Raw genomic sequence first — 14635 nt, 5'->3', positions numbered from 1 at the left:
CAGCTATCAGTTACAAGAGCCAGCAATTCATGGAATAATCCCCATCGGACAAGCACAGCAGGAATTCCCATCCATACTGAATCAAAAGTTCAGGCTCCCAAACACACAATCCCACCACAGTCACAGAGAAGCTATGCACCCTTTTTCTAGATAATCAACTCTCTCATTCTTCTTTTGCCTCTTTCTTTTTCCTCTGCCTGAGGGACAGGCGTGTTGTTACTGACTAGTTCAGAAGTCTAAAGTCTGTCTTTCTCTCTCTGAATCCTCTCCTGTCTGGCAAACCTGTCCCTTTGGCCCTCAGTGTCAAAGTTCTCCCCCTCCTCCCTCTCATTCATTCTCGCCGGCCCAGCCTCCCTGTCTCTCCCGCCCTCTTTGTCCTCCTCTATTTCACTTGCCTTACCCTGTTCTCTCTTAAGCGCATAACTTTCAGCTCCACGTGTCAATCAAACCGGTAGAGTTAGTCATCTAAAAAGCAGATCTTGTATTTTTTAGTTGTCACTTTGCTAATATGACGTTGACACCTCACCCATGATGTCTCATCAAACATCACTATGGACTTCTCCCACACTCTTTACAAAGGCTGGCGCTGTCAAAAAAGACCTACAACAAGTATGTTAAATACAACAAAATTACTGGAGTATGTTTTTACACAAAATGCTATTTTAATATTTTCTACTTCAGAAATTTGTGGTAAAATTCATTGTGTTGCTTGCTGTTTCTTTGGTTGTGAAATTTGGTCTTCATGTTTGTTTTTGTCTTTTTAATTTATTTTTTTAGTTAGAATTTTTGTTAAAGGCAACATTTACATTTTTTTCATTTGTGTTTTTCATCTAATATTTATATTTTATTTCATTTAAAGGGTTTTTAATAGTTTTAGTCAAAAAAAAAAAAAAATACAGTCAGCTAAGTACTCAGGGTTAAAAAGTTCTCTCTCTCCTGCCTGGCCAAAAGCTCTCAGTCTAATCCCATTGTGCTCCTGCTGATTAACACACATTGACAAGCACACAAAAGCACAGACACACACACACACAGATCAGAATGTGCATGCAACCACAAACATTTACCGAAAAATAATCCTAAAATTTCTATTGAAGCATGAACTTCAAACACACGCACATGGAATAACATGCATCAAGCAAAGACGTAAATAAGGCACACCTGAGTTAGGCAATTTCTGTCACAAAAAAAAGGGGTTTGATGTCTCTTACCATTACCTAGTCAAGCCAAAGATCAGTATGATACAAGGAGAAAGAGCATGCATACATGAGAGAGAAATAAGAATATTGTAGGCCTACTTTGTTGCCAGAATTGCTGGATAATGTAAGTTAAGCAAATTAGAGAAAACCAAATTTACAGTCTTCTTTTGAGTTTGCATGTTGCCATATATTTTAGATTTGGTATGTCCCCACATAGACAGCTAGGTTGAATGTGTGTGACTCTGGGTATTCAGAGTTACTGAGTGTATAAAAAGCCTGCTGTCTGTATTGAGTTTTGGGATGGAATATGGATTCACTGAGTCTGCGGATTTCTGGAGATTGTGTAATGCCAGTGGAAAGAGCCCTGCGTCATGTGACGGGCACACCTCACTCTTATAAACTTCACCTGTGAAGAACAGGTGTGCCGCAGTTCTACAGGCTACATGAGAAACTGCCCAGCCTTGTCTAAACGATCATCAGCAGTGAGATCAAAGTCCCTGTGATAGCAGTTTTACCTCTATAATGCTTATTCACTAACCGTGTGAACAAATATTGTTTGTGATGTTGCTTCATATTAGCCTATGAAAGTTGCTAATATTTTTATGTTTTTAAACATATGCAAATAAATAATCGTTTTAATTATAGTTGTCATTAATACTTAAATAAATAAAGTGGAATCATAGGGGGAAAGGGCATTTCAATTGAAGTATTCCTGGAAAACCAGCTGAAGAGCAGTTTAGAAAGGCTAGGAGAATGGCTAAAACCAACACAGGCTGTTTTCTTTAGCATTTTGGTGGTTTTATGAGTCATTAACAGTGGAACTTGAGGTTTGTCATCATCTAGTGGTGAGGTTTGCTTCTTATGCAGGAGGGCCCTATGGTAGGATACTTCTGTACATGTGTTCACTTTAAAAAAATAAAATAAAAAATGAGATGTCTTGTTTCCAGCCAAAATATTAAAAAAAATCTTAAATCAAGAAGGATTTTCTAGACAAGTAAAAACTATTCAAAATTAAGTTAAAATTAAGTGACATTTTGCTTAGAAAAAGCAATTTAATCTGCCAGTATATATAGCGTAAGAAAAATAATCTTATTTCAAACAGAAAACATGATTATTTATCAAAAACACTTAATTTGGACTTTTTTTTATTTATTAGAAAAACATTTTTTGCATATATGTTGCTGTGAGAAAAAGATGAATGTTGCTGAAAAAAAAGGAAGTCAAAATGATCATTTTGGCTTTTACAATGTGCCATTTCACACACACACACACTGTCTAAACCCAGCAGCTATCAAACAAATATGTTAAGTTATGAAAACATTATTTCCAAAATGTTTTTAAACTTTTTTTTTTTGGTTATACCATACGAACTTTAATGGATACTGTCTCTCCATATCACCGTATGCTCTTCTGTATCAGCCGTGCCACAAGGATGCACTGTTTTCTTTCAAATCAAAGCTAAATACACGGAGAAACAGCACATCCTTGTGATGCATACGCAGCATACATTGATTTGGAGGGACACAGAAGAGACTGTTGACAAAGGAATTGTTGAATAAAGTCATTATTTTAGTTTTCTTCTCTTACAAATAGTATTCTCGTTGCTTCATAATGTTACGATTGAACAACTGATGGCATATGGACTATTCTGACAATGTCTTTCATACTTTTCTGGACCTTGACAGTGTAACTTACTTGAGCCCCTTTCACACTGCCATTCCGGTAAATACAGGGGTTAAGTGTTCCTGTAATTGTTCCCTGGTCGCTAGATTTGGCACTTTCACACTGCCAGTGATGACCCGGTATATGTGCGTGCTTTCACACACAACCCTTGAAGATCCCGTAACGACACGTGACATCAGCGCGTGACGTGTGATGTATGAGTCGACTATGCTTGGCACGTTATACTTTAACTGAAGCAAACAAACGATCTCTGCGTCAGCGCGGAAAGTGAGAAACTAACTGATCTCTGCTTCATTACAGTTTGCACATATGTTTTCGTCGCGAATGATAACGCGCATCATCACTTCGATACGGAATTAGATCTGGCTTTTGTTCACACAGCGCTCGTTCCGGATCGATTACCGCAATGTTACTATGTCCCCGACCCGGGTTCGATTCGGTAATCAATTCCGGGACGTGGTTGCTTTCACACAGAAGGCGACCAGGCAATGTTACGGGAATATTGCGGGTCCGACGTGCAGTGTGAAAGGGGCTTTGGCGGTCTATGGGACAGTCACAGGCCTCCCGGTTTTCATCCAAAATATCTTAAATTGTGTTCCAAAGACAGACAAAGCTTTTACGGTTTTGGACCGACATAGGGCTAAGTGATTAATGATAAAATTTTCATTTTGAGGTGGAGTATCCCTTTAAGGAAACGTTATGGGAATGTTATTTTGTATGCTCTCTGGACGCTGTGAAGCAAGTGGGCTAACATTTAGAAAACTGTTAGAAGTGAGTCCAAATAAACCTTGGCCTACCATAAATATAAATATAGCTAATATCAGAAAATACACTAAATAAACCTTCTATTATTATTACTGGAAGAACGTTTGTTCATGACATTCATAACATTAGCCAAAGTTCTGAGAACGTTACTCAGGGATCTTTCTGTCTAGTATTATGACGGTAAAGGCCGGGACACACCAAGCCGAATTCAAAAAACTAGGGGCGACGAAAGCCAATGGTGTTGTCGCCTTGCGTCAGCGACGTCGGACCAAAAAGCTGCGCTGGAACTCAGTGCACTACAGAGCCCCGCACATGACATGCAGGAAAAAATATTAGGCTAAATCGTGTGCATGATTTACTAATTCATTCCCTCAATATACTAAAACGTGCACACGATTACTATAGCGTTCACTCGATTTATAAATTGTGGCCAAGATTTACTAATTCGATAGTAAATAGTAGTGAAATAGTAAATTGAGGGTACGCAATAGTAATCGTGAGCACGTTTTAGTAAATTGAGGGAACAGATTAGTAAATCGTGCGCACAATTTATTTATTTTTCTTGCATGTCATGTGCGGGGCTCCGTACTGCACAGACTACAGCCGAAGGCAAACTAACACGTGCGTCCTGCGCATGCATGAGAGGAACAAGCAGCTATTAATAGTCTATATATTCGTCATTCAAAAGGAGAAACTGAAACCAAGATATACTAGATAAGTCAACAACAAAAAAACAGCGTTTGCTTACCGTTTTGAGTATCAATAACTTTAATCATTTTAAGTGGCTAAAGTTTGTTATGAAAACATTTGCATATTAGAATGATTGGGAAAGATCACGTTACAATTTAAACGGCCTTCTGTCTCTACCCCCTTCATTAACATGCTTGTTTTCATCACTTTTGCTTTAATTCTCTGCACTGACTTTACTAAACTGAACATCCAATCAGAGCTCTCACTCTCGCCGAAGGCCCCGATGCAAACTGCCACTGATGTGAGCCACACGAGAGCCGAAGAGTGGAACACACCAAACAAACTAGCCTGACCTTTGCTCGCCATCGGCCTGACGACAGCAAACGGCCAATCTGAACCATGCTACGTGTAGAGATTTTACCCACTGATGATAGTGACTGTGTTTCTGCCACGGCCACCACTGTATAAACTCATGCCACCCCTGGGATTATTTGTAGTAGGTTCTATTAAATTAAATGCAGAATGTAAATACACAATAGTTTGGAAAAAAAAGGTGAAAAAATAATAATTGCAGCATTGTTTATTGTCCCACAGAGCTGCATTAAACAGTGTGTAAAAAACATCTAAATGGCACTTCAGATGCAGTTTCTGTTTTCTCTGCATTGCAAAGATAAGTTTTGTTGTTACCGATTGCAAACCATTAGGCCACAGTGGGTGCTGGCAGTAGTTGTAGGTGGGTTAGGGAGTTAATGAACAGTGCTCTCTTCCACCCTCATGGGTGCCCTTGAGCAAGGCACTGAACCCCCAGTTGCTCCCCGCCTGGGCACTGGATATATAACTGCCCACTGCTCTGGGTTTGTGTGTGCACTTGGATGGGTTAAATGCAGAGCACCAATTCCGAGTATGGGTTTACAATACTTTGTAAATGACATGACTTTTACTTTCATTTGCTTGGCAAATGCAGATTTTTGACCTAAAAGATGGTGTACACTTTTAGAAAAAATGGTGTAAAGGTAAAAATTCATGAGTCAGCTGTCAGTACAATTAGAAATAAGATATCAGCACAATAACACACAGCAAAATATAGTCTAATTATCGTAATCGCTAAAATCCCAGAAATCACAGAGATAGGCTATATTTTTTTGTCAATATTGCAAACCCTTAATTTTTTGTCTTTATTTTGATGTGCCACCCCAAGATTCTGCAGGAGCCACAGCTATACAAGAGAACACAATAAAACCCACACTTAAGTGCTTTATGTGTCATATTTGTTGGTCAGATTTCATAAGAGTTCATAATTATTTTACTGTTAACATGTAAGCATGTCTAACAGAAGATTGAGGTTCTTAACCTCATATAGTGTGAAAGCAAGTCTTTGTGTGTGAAAAGGTAACTAGCACACTTGGCTTCTAATCTGAATGGAATAAAGCCCACAAACACCGCGCGAGAGGCTGACGCGTGAGCGACTGCAGCTGTAGTTTCTCTTTTGGCAGATAAACCTCCACCAGTTTCTGTCTGACTGACTGCAGAGTTCAGCTTGTCTGCAACGGAAATATAAGTATACAGCACCCACTCGACCAACAACAGACAGAGCACGCGATGCTTCAGCAACTTTTTTCACAACTCATCTCCTGTGAGGACCTAAAACTTGCCTTAAAGTGTAGATAGCGGCAGAAGACAGCAAAAAATTAAAATTATTTTCTGTGGGAATGAACTCCAACGTAACGTGAGTATCCGCGTGTCTATTCTTTATAACGATCTACTAGGTACCAGTTTCCGCCAAACGCAGAAATATCCATGTGATCGTGTCAAAGTCAATTCCATTAATTCAAGATCAGTAGCCTATCTTTTGGATATATAGCCTAGGCTATATTTTGTTTTATTTGTTAAATATCTAGATATAACGTTGTTGTCATCATAACAGCTTGTCATAATTCTTGATTTAGGCTACTAAATTCATTCAGTGGTAAAAAAAAAAAAAAAAAAGGCAGCAATAAAAATTTTCTAATTTCGGTGTTTTTACAATAGAATAAATGAAGAAGAGAAGACAATAACTAAAATAAAAATTCCAAGGAGACCACATTTCCGTTTGCCGCCTTCAACACTGAAATCGTCAGAGAATTTCCATTTGATGGCGTTTGATCTCAAGTCACAATACAGATTTAACCTACATTTGACCTCCTGTTTGGAAGGAAAATCATTCATCTTGAATCGTTTCTAGAAGATATAGGTCTATTTATCTGTTTGATCCACAATTGTTTCTAAATAACATGTATCCTGACCATGTTTCTCAAATACAGAAATTCAGTATTTTAATGATGATACACGGATGTGGTTCGTTCCAGTAAACGTTATTTGCAATGTAGATTTTCATATATTGTTTGTTTTATATGACACATAGGATATAGGAGCCTCACCTCTACAACTCAGGGCTGGTACTGGGAGCACCTGTTCACAACAGAAATTATAAAAGTAACTGTTAGCTTTTACTCTACACCAAGGCACAATAAAGCTTTGTTTATTATAAGCATTGGCTGCTTATGTCAGGTGTAAATGCTAGAGTTTTTTTTTATTTATTTTTTTAAGTTGGATGGATTCTGATTGGCTGTCAGTCTTTTTATTATTCAACAGCTGAAAAACAAAATTGTCTTTAAAGTTATTCCAATGATATCGATTATTCAGGAGAGACAATGCAGGGAGGATGGAAACAATGTGTTTAGTTTCAGGGTTCAGAAAATATAATCTCTATTTAAAACCATTTTGGCACATAGAGTAAGAACTAAGCGATGCCAGCTTGATAAAAAAAAAAAGCAAGTAGCACATTTCATCAGGCAGGATGTGTTTTAAGCATGAAGCTAGAAAAACCTCAAACCTTTCCCCTATATTTTGAAAATACTGTGTGGTAGACCGTCCTGAGAGGTTGCTCAGGACAGTTCCAGCAAACTGGAGTAAACTAGAGCTATGATGTCACAAATGTGCATACAGTATGTATACTTTGTTCTTTTAACACCCCCCAAAAAAATGGTTTCCGTCTTGATTTCTTTAACGTATCTAAATATTAAAGACAGACACTTGTGTTTCAAACCCAAACAAGTTTGATTATCATGAGAACAATAAAATATGTTTAAAATACAAAACATAATCTTACAGTCATCTTTGTTCTTGAAAGCCTTTATAATGCTCAGTGTCATGAGTACAATGTGGGTCTATAATTAATTCATAATGTCTGCTCCACAATAATAGATCTTTCAACCCGCTATATAACCATGTACCATATTAGCTCATATTTAGACAGAATGGGCTGATTCTGGATTCATTTTTAGTGCCTGTTTGTTTTAATATAAATATGTCAAACTTTCATTATAAATGTCACCAACCAGTTATTGCGCCTATGTTCATTCTCACCTTTGTACAAATTTTACTGTTTGCACCAAGTGTAAATGGCAAGAAGTAACATCCTTTTTACACTTTAACAAAATAGAAGTACTTTACTATGATGCAAATGACTGTCCCGCAGGCCTGCTATTCTTCCTCTGAAAAAAATCATCATCAGATTACTCACCTGTTTCCAAACCTGTAAAACATTATTCCTGGAACACAAAGGCAAATGTTAGGCAGAATGTTTGTTTGTGCTTCTTTGCATTACAATAGCCATTATTTAGAGGATTTAAAAGTAGTTCTTTTGTATTCTATTAATTTAAATGGTAATTTTTATTAAATTTTTTTGAAAACTCCTCTGTTAAAACGTATAATAACCCATGAAGTTGTATAAATGATTAACACTTAAAAACAAGGGGTGGGTAATTTAGGACACAACACATTTTGGGTTAATTTTACCCAGAATATTGGGTTATTTATTTAAATCCTTGAAACTTTTGTAAAATACTCCACACAACCAATGGTTTGCATGAAAACTTATTAGCGGAAAGCTTTATTAGCTAATATTTTTATATCATAGTCATACATATTGCCTACATTTAAACTTGTTTAACAAATATTAGAAGTAAAAATTAAACATTAGACAAAAGTAATTCACACATAATTGGCCAGTCTCTGTTTGGTGGGGAACTACTAACTTCAGAACTCTTGCAGTGTAGTATTTGAAAGTGAAAGTCGTGACAAATTGGTGCGCTGCATTTAACCCATTCAAGTGCACACACACGGCAGTGAGAAGTGAACACACCGTGAACACACACCCGGAGCAATGGGAGGCTATAGATCCTGCGCCCGGGGAGCAACTGGGGGTTCAGTGCCTTGCTCAAGGGTACTTCAGCCATAGGTATTGAGGGTGGAAGAGAGCACTCTTCGTTCACTCCCCCCCCACCCACAACTCCTGCCAGCACCGAGACTCGAACCTGTGGGTTACAAGTCTAACTCTTTAACCATTAGGCCACAGCTATCAATCAGACACACAACTATTTGTTATATTTTACAAATAATATCTAATGATATACCTAACCAAATGGCCAACTTTGAGGGTCTATGGACCCCTCCCCCAAAATGCAACAAACAACTCAAAAGTGCAGAACAGGCCTCTAGTTCCATGACAAGCAAAGACAAACCATCTGATAACACTAGTTTGATTGCTCAAAAGAAAACAGCCAGCTCTTACTCAAGTCTCTCTAAAACAGACACGTAATGCCCCAAAAAATGGCTCCTCTGTAATTAATTCATAGGAAAATCCTTCTTTGAACGAAAGCGTATATCCTTCGGGTAATTGTGTAGATTATTGCTGTTTTTGTATATTGTCTTTTGTATTGTATACTGCTTTATGCATGCCTATGATAGAACGAACCACTCATTCACGTAACTTTACATATACCATGTTTGGTCTTTATGAATTTGTCTTCAGATTATCTAAATGAGAGTGTATATTATGTTTTTACTTATGCAACCATATTAGTAGTGTTCTAAGAACCTTTAGTAGTTTTTGCATTCAACAACCAATCAAATTACATATGCAAAATACCATGCTCTAAGACAGAGTCGTAAACCTTCCCTCCAAAAGTGCAAGTCACCATTGGCTCTGTGACCTCCCTGAAGTGTGAGCGCAATAGGAGATAAAGCTCAGTCAGTCTGCTGCTCGGTTAGATTCTGAGGAGATGAGGATGTGAGCTAGAATGCTTCTGCAACACTTAAGTCTGCAGCAGGCTTCGGCCTTGACTTTACATTCACCAACGATCCTTGGATCTCAGCTGACGTCTCTCTTAGATCTTCTCCATCTGGGAGAAATCTCTCCCGACCGCCAGAGTCAGAATAACATCTTTTTGGAGTTCATTAAGAAGGTGATCGTGACTCCTACACCACCGAACTTCCAAACCATCAAGACTTTCGTACATTTAACTAAACGAAACAGAGGTTTAGTATAAGCTGTAGACCCCGTTCTAAAATTACGCTGATGGTTTTACCAACTGACTCTTTTCATTCTCTGGTTTTCCTGATGGTTTCAACCAACAAGCCTTATTTGGACTTTGCCATGTATGAGTGATTGTTTGTTTGTTTGTTTGTAAGACTAGTTTGTGTTAGTGTTATTAACTAAAACTCTTGTTCACAAATTACACGAGCTTTCTGATTTAGCCTTACAAATTAATTGTCCCTTTACGATTCTGATCCTTACTACATGCTCTAATGCATTATTAGTTTTTTTTTTTTTTTGTGGCCACAAAAATATCCTTTCTTATAGTTTATATGAAATTATGCTAAATGTTCGCTGGATGAACACATAGCACATGTACGTCAACAAGACGTCTGTTAAAAATCGCTTCATCTGGTAAGCATCTGCTGTGCACAAACATCCGATAGACATCTTTAAGATGTCAGATTTACATACATTCTAAATCACAAACATCTTTGTAAAAAAGGCCACACGCAGGTTATATTCATTTGGCTAAGCTTCCCCTGCAATACACCACACTCAACGCACACGCAGCATCCATCCTGTGAGCCAATCAGGACTACATGCAGGATGCGAAAGGTCAGCGGTCCCGCCCACAGAACGGAGTTAGAGCGATCGGGAACGCGGACAGATGCGAGCTGCACTGTAGCGATTTATATTTGCCAAAGTTGTGTGCGTGCCTAAAAAGTGAGTAACAGTCTGCTCATCCATTGCTTTCTATATTGCTTGTGAACATTGAACTGCTTTGAGTGTTTATAAATTAATGCATGCGATTGACAAAGACGAACTCGCTGGTAAAGATGTTCGTGTGTATTTACATACTAGTTTATCTCACATATACTACCGCTATGTTTTAAGGACATAATCTGTGTGCTATTTAATCATTATATGGTTTATTTAATATATATCTAATATGTATCGCTCATTTCTAAGAGTTAAAGCACTCTTTTGGCGCATGCGCATTAATGTTCTAGACAGAGCGGCTCCATCTCTGTCCTCAGCGCTGAGAGGTGTCGGATTTCAACTGTGCATTATTAGTCATTTCTAACAGCGCATTTTCCCATATAATTGCACATGTTTCTTATTTGATTGTTAAATCACTGTATTTAATATATTCTCTGTGTAGATACTGTGTTGTTGTTATACTCATTGTGACCACTGTTGTTATTTGTATTTATATATATATTTTCTTTTTATCTTTATTTGTAGAAAACCACACACACTCATGCAAATTCTGTGGTGACAATAAATGGGTTAATCCCGTACAAGTCTTTTACTGGACGCCCCGTTGTGGATCTGTTGCCAACCAGCAAATACATTTAAAAGAGAAGAGCTACCTGTAGCCACTCAATTTTACATGGTCCTTCGAGCCGGAGCCCAGATTTACTACGGAGAAATGTCACAGCATGAAGAGGATGAGCCGGTCGTGCGTGCCAGGAGGAAGACAGTCCTCCCCGTGCGATATGAAGATTATAATCTCAGCGGCTTCACTCTCCCAAAGCTGTTTCCTGAATGCATGTCACCACATTCTCAGCTTCATCCTACAGTGCCTCCCAGCCTAGAACCAGAGGACTGTGCACGTGCAACTGGGATCACTCCACAACAGTTACCGCACAAAGAGCTTGATAACCCTCTACAGTGGTCTGACGATGAACCATGGGGCTCTGAAACCAGCATCCTCCAGCGAGAAAATAGGGACCTAAGACTTGCCCATGACAATCTGCTACAGACCCTGCAGACAATGCAGCAAGAAAGGGACACGTTTCAACAAGCTACAGATCGGTATTCACAAGAACTTTCTCAGTTAAAACAACAAATGCAGCAGCTACAGATTCAAATGGTGCAGCAACAGCCTGCAGAACAGTTTTCTCCACCGGTCACTCCTACGCGACCTGTACCTGCACCACGCCGTTTGTTGAGAACACAACAGAGTGATAAGAGCATTGCACCACTGTCAGCCCCACGAGTCAGGCCTGCTGAGTCAGATCAGCCTGAGCACAGTTCTGAAACATTCTTAGCTCCAACCGCTGTCCCCAGCACAAAGCCTACCTTGCCGTACCATACATCACATTCTGAAAATGTCAAGTGGGATGAATCAAGGGTGGAAAGAACCTATTATTCCAGGGCTGAGATGCCTGACAGGCTGAGTTGTACATCATATGAGCCAGAGTCAGCAGTCCCTCCATCCTTCGGGTCTCCCAGACGCTCTCACCTGCCATGCAGAGCATCCAGTCCGGTTCCGCCCGAGCTAGAGCAGATGTACCGAGGTCCAACCCCCACAATTCCAGACTTCGTATATCCAAACCCTAGAGAATTCTCGCGGCTCAAGATAGCTCTGGAAAATATTCTGCCAGCTACAGCCACTGAAAGATTCAAATTCCAAATACTTACTGATCACCTCAAACTAGAGGAGGCCCAGCTTATCGCCGACTCATACAGCCATTCACAACAACCTTTCACAAAGACCATGGCAGCACTGGATCAGCAATACGGACAGCCACATCAGCTCGCATTGCAACGCATAGCAGAGCTCATGGATGGTCCAAACATAGCCAGTGGGGACATTAAAACATTCCGACTCTTCGCCCTCAAGGTTCGTTCCCTCGTCGGCATGTTAGAACAACTAGGAAAGAAGGGCACCTTTGAGTTGCAGTGCGGCTCTCATGTCTCCCGGCTCCTAGGGAAGCTGCCGCACGATCTCAGGTCAAGTTTTCGGCGCTTTGCACATCCCTACCAAGTGCCAATCCCCACCCTTCTTGATCTGTCAGAGTGGCTAGAGTATGAAATTCAAGTGCAGGAGGACACAACAAGGTTTGCAGGAGCCGGTCGTCGTGGATATCCAGCACGACCACGAGAAGTGATCAGAGACCCCAAGCCATTCACTAAAAGTGCCACCATTCTGCTTGGCACAGAGAAAGCACCTCCATTGACAAAGATGATACCTACGGCCAACAAGCCTGTTTTAACCCCTTACTGCCCTTACTGTGACCACCACAAACACTCCCTCAACAACTGCAACAATTTTAAGCTGCTTACCATAGACCAGAAACGGAACTGGATCAAAGACTGCAACAGATGCTGCCGCTGTGGAAGGAATCATCAAGCTTCAGAGTGCAATCTGAGAATGCGCTGCAAACAGTGTAATAGCCGTCACCTTCTGGTCCTTCATGACATCAATCTCAGGAGTGAAGACCTCCCAAAGACTAACCCCAAATGAAGGTACTTCTGCTAATGCCTGCCTCCTCAATACTATGAACGAGATACTTCTCATTCGTAAGCCTCCTGCCAGTCGAAAGGTTCTTCTGAAGATTGTCAAGGTCATTCTTCGAAACGGGGCACACAAGATAAAAGCTTATGCCATCTTAGATGATGGATCGGAGAGGACCATCCTTTTGCACAATGCTGCTCAACAGTTGGGCCTGAAAGGTCAGCCAGAAGATCTTCCACTTCGCACAGTTAGGCAGGAATTACAAATGCTCACTGGTGCATCAGTGTCATTTCATATCTCCCCCCTGTCTCAGCCCAGCAAACTGTATCGCATAAAGGGTGCATTCACAGCCCAGCAGCTAAGTCTTGCTGAACACACACATCCGGTTAAGACTTTGAGAGAGAAATACCACCACCTCAGAGGGCTTCCTTTGAGCCATTTAGAGTCAGTTCGCCCTGTCCTGCTCATTGGATCAGACTATCCCCACCTCATTACAGCAGTGGAGCCAATCCGTCTAGGCCCCCCAGGGGGACCAGCAGCTATCAAGACTCGTCTCGGATGGGCTTTGCAAGGTCCTGTACAACACCTGCAACATGAGGTCACTGAACAACAGTGTCTTTTAACCTCAGTAGCACCACCTGAAACTGATCTTCTCAGACAAGTGGAGAGACTCTGGCAGATGGACGTGCTTCCATGGCAAAGTGAAAAAATGAGCACAAGATCCAGACAAGATCAGGAAGCAGTGAAAATTCTGGAAAGCAAGACAGTGAGAGTAGAGGTGGATGGCGTCAAGCGCTATGCAACCCCACTTTTGCGCGTTAAAAACATGCCAGACCTTAAGGCTCCCAAAAATGCTGTTCTCCCACATCTGCGGGCCATAGAGAGAAGGCTGGCCAAAGATCCAGAGCAAGCAGCTGCCTACACAGCAGAAATTCAGAAACTAGAGCGGGCAGGTTATGCAGTCAAGGTGGAACTAAATGTTGAAGAATGTCTAACCAACACCTGGTACATTCCCCATCATCTGGTCCAACACAACGGGAAGAACAGGGTTGTATTTAATTGCTCATTTCAGTATCAGGGCCAAAACCTTAACAAGCTCTTGCTCCCTGGTCCTGTGTTAGGCCCATCTCTTCTTGCAGTGCTGCTCAGGTTCAGAGAGCATTCCGTTGCTATCAGCAGTGATATAAAGGGGATGTTCCACCAGATCAGATTGCTTCCCGAAGACAGGCCACTTCTGCGATTCCTCTGGAGGGATCTAAATCCACAGGATCCACCTAACATTTATGAATGGCGGGTTCTCCCCTTTGGCACCACATGCAGCCCTTGCTGTGCCATCTTTGCATTACAAAAACACATCCTGGACCATAGCCAACCTGGGGAAGACGTCCGCCATGCTGTACTGAAGTCTTTCTATGTTGATAACTTTCTGCAGAGTTTCACCTCAGTAGAGGCAGGCAAGGGTCTCGTTGACAAACTCCGGAGCTTATTGGCAGAAGGGGGTTTCGACCTGAGGCAGTGGTCCAGTAACCAACTCTCCACCATAAGCCATTTACCTCCTGAGGCCAGATCTGACAGCACTGAATTTTGGATTTCACAAGGATAAGAAAAGAGACTGGGATGACCCGCACTTACCTGCAGATCTTCTACAGACCTGGACAGAGTGGGTGGAGGAGCTGCCTGCCCTACAACACATTGTCT

The 14635-nt window shown here is 40.7% G+C and overlaps 1 protein-coding gene across 1 annotated transcript; it reads left to right on the top strand.

Annotated features, from left to right (window-relative positions):
• The first annotated feature begins 10012 nt into the window (after positions 1–10012).
• LOC113053944 (uncharacterized) lies at positions 10013–12946 on the top strand. The gene is made up of 2 exons (XM_026219100.1): positions 10013–10416; positions 10939–12946. Exon 2 carries the CDS (start codon positions 11087–11089, stop codon positions 12944–12946), a length of 1860 nt encoding a protein of 619 aa, XP_026074885.1. The 5' UTR covers positions 10013–10416; positions 10939–11086.
• The last annotated feature ends 1689 nt before the right edge of the window (positions 12947–14635 follow it).

The sequence above is a fragment of the Carassius auratus genome, chromosome 35 (assembly GCF_003368295.1).
Source record: "Carassius auratus strain Wakin chromosome 35, ASM336829v1, whole genome shotgun sequence".
In the NCBI taxonomy this organism is placed as follows: domain Eukaryota; kingdom Metazoa; phylum Chordata; class Actinopteri; order Cypriniformes; family Cyprinidae; genus Carassius; species Carassius auratus.
The sequence above is the reverse complement of the archived record's forward strand: the minus strand, read 5'-3'. Positions and strand labels throughout refer to the sequence as shown.

Excerpts from the sequence above, each read along its gene's own strand:
- LOC113053944 (XM_026219100.1), top strand. The coding sequence starts at position 11,087 with ATGGTCCTTCGAGCCGGAGCCCAGATTTACTACGGAGAAATGTCACAG.